At 46.1% G+C, this 8,204-nt stretch overlaps 1 protein-coding gene and 1 long non-coding RNA gene across 3 annotated transcripts in view; both read right to left on the minus strand.

Moving 5' to 3' along the window:
• The window catches only part of CARS1 (cysteinyl-tRNA synthetase 1), a 32,881-nt gene extending 32,583 nt beyond the window's left edge, over positions 1-298 (minus strand). For both annotated transcript variants that reach the window (XM_033063027.2, XM_033063026.1), the window contains exon 1: positions 200-298. In XM_033063027.2, coding sequence (XP_032918918.1) covers positions 200-227 — 28 coding nt within the window. In that variant the 5' untranslated portion in view covers positions 228-298. The remainder of the gene's footprint in view (positions 1-199) is intronic.
• Positions 299-1,547: 1,249 nt separating this feature from the next.
• LOC116997607 lies at positions 1,548-5,777 on the minus strand. The gene is made up of 3 exons (XR_004418209.1): positions 5,741-5,777; positions 2,621-2,712; positions 1,548-2,495 (listed from the first exon to the last, which is right to left on the minus strand). It is a non-coding gene; the product is annotated as an uncharacterized LOC116997607 (long non-coding RNA).
• Between the last annotated feature and the right edge of the window lie 2,427 nt (positions 5,778-8,204).

Below are 8,204 nucleotides of genomic sequence, written 5' to 3' on the forward strand. Positions count from 1 at the left end.
GCGGGGACTCTGCGGCAGCGGGGCCCTCCGGGCGCGCCCCACGCCAGCCGAGCCCGGGGGGCGCGCAGGGGAGGCGACCCCAGCGCCACCGCCGTGACAGCGGCGGGGCCGCGACCCCGGCGCCCGCCGAGCCGTGACAACACCGGCCGCCCCTCGGCCCGGCCCCGCCGGGGGCCCGCGGCGCCGCTCGCCCACCTACCGTGCTCGGCGCTGGCGGCTGCTGCCATCCCGCTGGTGCTGCTGCCTCCGCCTGCCCTCGCTCCCGAGCTGATGCAACAGCGCGTCCGGAAGCCTGGCCCCGCCCGCCCTACGCTACTTCCGGCCGCGTCACCCGGGCAACGGACAGCGCCTCACAGCCCGGCCCGGCGCCTCACGGCACCGGCACCGCAACGACCGGCCCCACACGGCCCCTCACGGCACCGGCACCGCAACGATCGGCCCCTCACGGCACCGGCACCGCACCGACCGGCCCACACGGCCCCTCACGGCACCGGCGCCGAACCGACCGGCCCCTCACGGCACCGGCACCGGCACCGCACCGACCGGCCCACACGGCCCCGGCACCGCACCGACCGGCCCACACGGCCCCTCGCGGCACCGGCACCGCACCGACCGGCCCACACGGCCCCTCACGGCACCGGCACCGCACCGACCGGCCCCTCACGGCCCCGGCATTGCACCGATCGGCCCGGCCCCTCACGGCGCGGGTACCGCACCGACCGGCCCACACGGCCCTGACCCGCCCCGACACCGCACCGGCCAGCCCCGCACGGCCCCTCACCGCACCGACCAGCGCCGCGGCCACCCCGTGACCGAACAGCACCGTGCCAAGCAAGCCCGGCTCCGAGAGTCGCCGTCCCTCAAATAACTCCAACGACTGAGACACCGCCGCCAGAAGAAAGTCCCAGAGTCTGTCTTCCGTCTTAAGTCAGGCTTTTATTGCTTCGACATAACAGCGCTGAGCAATCCCTTCCAATCGAAACAAAAAAAGCATCACCGAAAAAGTACTCACAAGAACAGCAGCCCACTAGCCAGGCTGGGGCAGCAGAGCACTGCCACACACTAAGGGATGCCCGACCTCCTCCTGACTGCCAAGTGAGCATCCGATACCTGAGTTTAATATTTGACAACTCAAAGGTAGGCAGGTCATGTAAACATGAAAACAGCAGAGCCATTACATCCCTGCCGGCTCTCTGCATAAGGTGAGGGTGTCAATTCCATTTCTACTAGCAGTTTCTGACACCCTCACTTAAAGGAAGTCTGAAGACACACATATGTTACACAGGAACGTGTTTGCAGTTCATCATAAATATTAATCTTCAGTTTCTACTTATTATGTTATTTCTTTTTAAAGTTTCATATGTTGTAATATCCATATCTTATACCCCTCAATGCATCCACTAAATTAATAATACATTCTTGCTTTCCCAGTCTGTTCTTCCAGAGGAGAAGCATCTCATAGCATTGTTTTCTATTATTAGGAAATAATAATAGTAGAATAAATAGTAGTAGAATAAATAATAATAGAATAAATAATAATAGAAGTAATTTTCTCAGTATCATCTTCCTATAGCTGAGTTCTCATAAGCCGCTCACACTGTGGTGGTTCTTCCTCTATAAAGACATCAAGGGTTCTCTCAGTTCTGCAAGAAGAAGCACACAACACACATCAGCTTGGATTTTAAAACACAGGGGTTTTTTTCCATAGCTCACATACATACTTTCCCCTTAATTTTCAGCCAATACCTGCACAGACCAAACAGTAGCAGCAAGGCAGGGTTTGACACCTAAGAAGCAGCAGGACAAACAGGTTTTCTACTAAGTGGTCTTGAGAGTAGCTAAAGGTATTGATGCACATGTCAGAAATGGTCTCCTAAGCAGGAGACATCCAGTAAAGGTGGTTTTGAGGAAGGCTTCATTGGCTGGCATGTTCCCTTGGCAGGGCTACAGAAGAGGAAGTTTTAACCACTTCAGTATGCTGCTGGCATAGACCCCCATGAGCAAACCCCATCATCTGGACATCCAGCACAACAACTTGCTGGGTACAGGTGGACGTGTGTGGGTTTGATGTGCTCTTCCACTTGAGGGAACATTTGACAGAGAGATCTCTCACTCTGACATAAACCTCACTCAAAGCAGAGTAAGAAGTAAAGGAGAGTACAGTGCTGCAATGCAGACTCGTTTGAAAACTTTTTTTCCAAAATTTGTACCATTCTTATTCTTAAAATAATGGTTACGCTATGCTCCCATGCAGAAAAGTTGTGCTCCAGAGCAGAACAGTTCACCACCGGGATTACAAATGCACCAATAATCCTGTTTCAGCATATTTTACAATAAACTGGAAGCCTTATAGCTCTAAGCAATATTCATTAGCCTCTTTCTACTACTCCTTAAGCAGACTAAAGTCAACAGGAAAAAAAACAACCAAATTCCAAGTAATGCCCATTTATGGAATACTTACCACTTTGAGCCATTATCTGACTTGGTTCTTATAGCTGTAATACAAAGTTGGACCATTATTCTTACAAATCAGGGTGCTTTACCCACAATCATTTTTTTATCTACTTGACAGCTTGCTTTTACAGCAAAAAGGGGAAGGGGGGCAGATTTCAGAGCAGACCTGAAAGCACTGGAGTAAAGAGAATTGCATGGTGAAACAGACACGCTTCTGGCTCCAAGGCAACATTCACTGCTATCACAAAAGGGTAGCTTCTGTAGGGGAGATGAAAGAGGCAGAGTAAATTAAATGAGGGATTGAAGATTTTTTTTTTCCCCCCCTCAAGCTAACACTTCCCATGCTTCCTGTTACAGCTTTAAGGCAAAGTTTCCTCTCTTGTTTTGCCCCAAAGCTCTAGGAATAGTTAAGAGCTCAACAACAGGAATACCTACATTAGAGAAAATACTATGATAATTTCACACACATACAGTTATCTTTACAACTTGTTGGAGCTTACATGGAACATTAGATGGGACATTCTGCTGAAATGCAGATTTCTGGGCAGGTTTTGCTGCCAAAGAGGACTTAGCAATCCTTTTCAACTACACTGTCATACAGCACTTCCAATTCCTGGACAGGGCAGAGCCCTGCTCAGAAATCACATTATTTTCCATTGTTTTCTTCTAGGAGAAGAAAAGGAAATACTTGAAGACATCAGAGAAAGGAGAGCTGTTAATTTGGCAAAGTTGCAGGCTTTACAGAATTAGACCTCAAATGGTTCAGAGCCTGAGTCTCTACCTCCCTGGCTGTTCTGCACCCACCAGACTGCAGAGTAAGACTCACACATTACCTCTACAACAACCACAGGAAACTTTTTCTAACATCCTTACTGATGTGGGTTGCTGCTTGCTCCTCTCTAAGTACAGGAGGTAGGTACCCCTCCTAGGACAGGAGAGAATTAAATTGCCTTGCTGAGCTGACTTAAGAGCACCAGGGGGCCCCAAGCCTATAACTACTGTTTCAAGGGTGATGCTCAGAACTGTTGCCTGGTAGAAAAGTAGCCTGGCAGCTCCATGGAAGTTCACTGCCTTGGGCTGTCTGGAGCTGGATTAGCTTCCCTGGAGATTCCCAAACTATAAATCAGCTGAAAGAAGCCAGTGAGCTCTTGTGTAAAGTATATAGCTTTTGTGAGGGGACAAAGATGGAAGCCAGTAAGAAAAGCCCCCACTTCATTTCTGGCATTGCCAATTCATTAAACAAGCATAGCCCAGGCAGTACAGCCCCAGTCAGCATGAACAGTACAAGCACAAAGCAGAATCACGTGTCTAGCATGACAGCTAGTGCTAAAGCTGGCAAGCTTTAGGAATGTGTATGTACACGTAGAAAATGATGATGAGCAGTTACTCTCCTGCCCCTGACACTTGGGTTTATTAAGGTGCAGTGCACTCCTGTAAGCACAAGCCAGCATGTTTTCTGCTCGCACAGGGAACAGTGACCTACAGGTAACACCACCTCCTGACCAAGTTTATAAGCAGGGACATGAGGGGGAGCCCCACCTTAATAGCACACAGGTAATTCTATGTGATTATCACTGAAAACACTGTCTGTTCAAGGACAGAAACACATTAGAGAAGGTGATCTTATTTATACAGGACAGGTCTTGAACAGAAAAACACATGACTGGAAGAGCACAGCATGGTTAACACTTCTGCTTCAACATCCAGCATCAGCTATTCAAGTATCAGCAGCTGTTGAGGGCAATCGAGTCATATGAACTCAGTGGTTCTTTAGAGAGAAGGTGTGTAGGTGTCAAAACACTCAGTCTTAGGCATGCATCAGTGGAACACTCTCTTTAGCAATTAAGTTCTTACAGCAGCATGAGCACTCCAAGTGCAGGCTTGGCATCTGCCTGTGACAGCTCTTACATGAGAGACAAGTGGCACTGTACACCGGTTGGTAACTGCATCATTCTACAACCATTTTATTCAAGTTAGAGGTGTTCTATTTGCCTATTCCTATGGTACAGCATTTTGACCAGGTTTTTTTGACACATTTCTGCATCAGCTTCTACAAACAGATGAAGTGCAGCAAATCTGGCCAGGGCATGAAGGGAAACAAAACCCAACAAAACACCCAGGGTGTTTCACATATTTGAGCCACTTATGGACCTTAAAGAAAAAGAGCAGAGTTTAGGGTGAGCCTCTGAACATCTCTTTCAATTCTCTTTCTTCAGTCTTCAAGTATTTTTAACATCATTAAAACACACTGAATTAATCAAAAAGTAATTAGTCACATTAGACAGGAGTGCATATTCTGGGTGGGTAATGCATTGGTGAGGGACAAGAGAAGCTGCAGGGAGAAAATAGTGCTGTACACACACTGTGAGAAGAGGCTGGATTCTTCTAGTTCCTCATCAAGACTAACATTTATTGTGTAAAACTAAGACTGAGCTCATTTTTGCTTTGTGGTCCTGGTAAGGATGGAGTTTCTGACTAGAGAAGTTAAAGCCAGCTCTCATTTACTTTGTCCAGTTTTGTTTTTATCTTGCAGAATGCTAGACTAGCAGTAAGTTTCTTCAGACTCAAACAGCAAGGTTCTGAAGTACTGTTTGACTACAGGATGCCAGGGTATCACCAGCTTCAAGCTGGAACATGTGCCAGCAGCCAGCCTCAGCTGGATAAACCCTTTTTAGGTATATACTTTGGGACTGGCATGCTCTGAGCCCTGAACCTCTCCTCTTTTGGGACTGCTTAGGACCAAGAATTCAAACTGTCAAGTCCTGGGCTATAACTTGTGACATGAGCCCAAAGGCAAGAAGACTCAATCACTTTACTATATCAAGAGTGGTGAAGTCTTATGAACAAATAATTTGTAGTGACAATGCAGTAAGAGCTCAAACAGCACCATGCAGGAAAACATGAGCTGCCATCAGTTGGGGAACACATGTGTGAAGCAGCAAAAAGAGAAATTAATTGGACCAAAGTATCACTTGGAGACAGTCTGAAGTGAAAACTTGCAGCTACTCCAAGTTTTTTCCCTGCTTCCAAAGCACCCTGGTCACAGGCTCTAAAATGTTCCCAAGTATTGACAAGGCCAACTGCAGCAGACACATGCAGCTATTGAATATGCAGCAGGCACTTGCTATTTAACATCAGACCTTGTATGAATCACAACTGGTTGCATCACAGGAACCCATCCTACCAGATATCTACAGTGAGACAAACATTGAGGGCTGTGTATCAGATACAACTCAGCTGTGAACAATTAGACTGAGATGAAACAATTGATCCATCACATACTTACCAGACCTCCCTCTGCATCTTGATCAGTTGAGGCAGCTGAAAAACAAAAAGAAGTGTCTAAGAAACTTAGAAGAATTGTAGCAACTAAAACATGGCTGAACTCACACAAGACTTATATGCAACAGAAACTTCCATAACACAGCAAATCTTTTGAAAGCCATTTATTTCCTTTGAACCTGTCATACATTTCACCACAGTACTACCCCTTAGCTTCCACCAGCAGCACAAACATTGTGCTAACCCTAATACAGACAAGAGTCCTGCTTAATAAAATGCAGGCCACAAGATGCAGTTCAGCTTTTAAGCCACTCTTGCAACCTCCTCTACTCCAGCTTTTGTTTCTCAGCATTTTTGTGGGCTATTGCAAACACAGGAGGCAGAAATTGTCCTTACTGCAATACAGTCAAGCAAGATATGGTTTCAACAAACTCAGCATCCAAAATTTAGAATAAATTTCAGTATTATTTTAACCACACCAGTAGCAAAACCACTTTATTACACAATAGTGGAAATAGAAGTTTCCAAGGAATACAGCTCAGTTTCCTCTAAAAAATAAACTCACACAGGACTTAACATTCACATCAAGAGGTTAAAAAGGGTAAAGGGTACCAATCGCAGAAAAAAAGTCTCCACAGCCAAACACAGTGAAAGGAATTTGTGATCTAATTTGTTGCGACTTTTTGCCCCACCCATCTAAACCACACACAGGTTTTTCCTCTTTGCCAATACAAAGCAAGTAGATTGGAGAACTCCTTCTTAAGGACCTTATGATCATCTTGCTTTGAAGCAAAGACATCTGCCAGCAAGATAAGAAAGCTCACAGTTAAGGACTTGGCATTTTATTCACCAAAAAAACCCTACTCTTCATTTTACATAATTTTCTAATTTCAATCACATCCTAAATGAACTAGCGCTTGAACAGGTCCCCTGTAAGGCAACACAAGAAGCAGGGATAGCCCTAGTGCATGCTTTGCCTAACTCTGGAAACAAGATTTCATGGATAATAATCAAGCAGTTACCTTTATCACACTTCAGCTTTTTAAGAACAACAACAATAACAATAAGCAAAGCCAAGACCAGCAGAACTAGAATAACCAAAAGAGCGCTCATCCCTGCAAAGTAAGAAAAAAATAAAATTAATACTGAATCAGTCCTCCAAATAGATATTCCTTACTGTCCTAGAGAACAGCTTAAGCCCAAACTAATACAACAACCCAGAGAGTTTGTCCTGGAAAAGGCACTGGAACTCCCAGCTCCCCTGAACATGTGAGTACTCATTTGCACCGCACATCATGATCCCAAAGGCAGCAAGGAATTCTGCAGGGAGCTGCAGTACAACTCCCACAAGGTTTTCTGAGAGACACTTCAGGGGAAAATAGATACACAAGGTGATAGCAAGCTTTGGCTGCTGCAGCATGGACAGCGTGCATTCTGGGCAGAAGACAAAGCTACTCCAGGCACAAGAAACATCTTTGCACTATCCATAACTTTCAACTGGGCCACTCTTGAAACCTGAAGAGCCCTGGTAACACATGGAGCTTTTCACCAGGTGAAACTCCAGGGACCTTGTCCCTTCAACCCCTTGGAGAACTTGTCATTAGCAAGTGACTCCCAGACCAAAACACAGCTGCTGTTCAATGTGTTACAGCAGCTGAAAGCACTGTTTTACAGACTGCTCTGATGTTATTAGCCTGAAGCCACAGACCCAACAAACCAAGCTGAGTGGGATTTGTGTACCAGACCTTGACTGGGCACGCCTGTGTCTGTAGCATCTGTGGAATTCTGCAAGATTTCTTTCCCGTCCGAATGCCTGAAGTGAATGGGAACACAAGGTTGTGTCAACATTTCCAGAGCAATATGCAGCTCTGCCCAGGTCTAATGCTTTTCCAGATAGAGCTTAGAACCATGAACACAACACATATAAGCTTTGACAGAAGAGCACTTTTAAACAATCCAAGATAAGACAAGACAAAACAAAAGCAAAGCAAACAAAACTCATGTATTTTAGCTTTTAAGTGGAGGGGACAAAAAAAAAAAACAAAAACCCACAAAACAGCAAACCATACAGTACAGGCATTATTAATGCACAGTTAGTTTTCTTCACCAGGTAGTTCTACATCCCAACCTTTCTAGCCAGGTGCTAGAAAGTCCATTCAAGTGCATTTCTGGGGAAATGCTGACCTGAAGACATGAAAAATGCAAGTCTACAGCCATAAGCAACTAGCCCAGCGATACCCAAGTCCATGTCTTTCTAGGTCTCAACATCACAGGTTTTGACTCCTAAGACTTAAATGCCTGAGTAAAGCCATTTGGGTTGAGGGCACCTATTTGCAGCCTCATGATGTGTAGGCTATTGGCACAGATTGAGCCACATTGAGTTCTAACATTCCCTCGAAGGAAAATAACGACTTAGACTTACATTGGACTGTTTCTCTGACATTTTTGACAGTCCTCATCAGCACAGG

This window comes from Catharus ustulatus, chromosome 6, assembly GCF_009819885.2.
Source record: "Catharus ustulatus isolate bCatUst1 chromosome 6, bCatUst1.pri.v2, whole genome shotgun sequence".
NCBI classification, from domain to species: domain Eukaryota; kingdom Metazoa; phylum Chordata; class Aves; order Passeriformes; family Turdidae; genus Catharus; species Catharus ustulatus.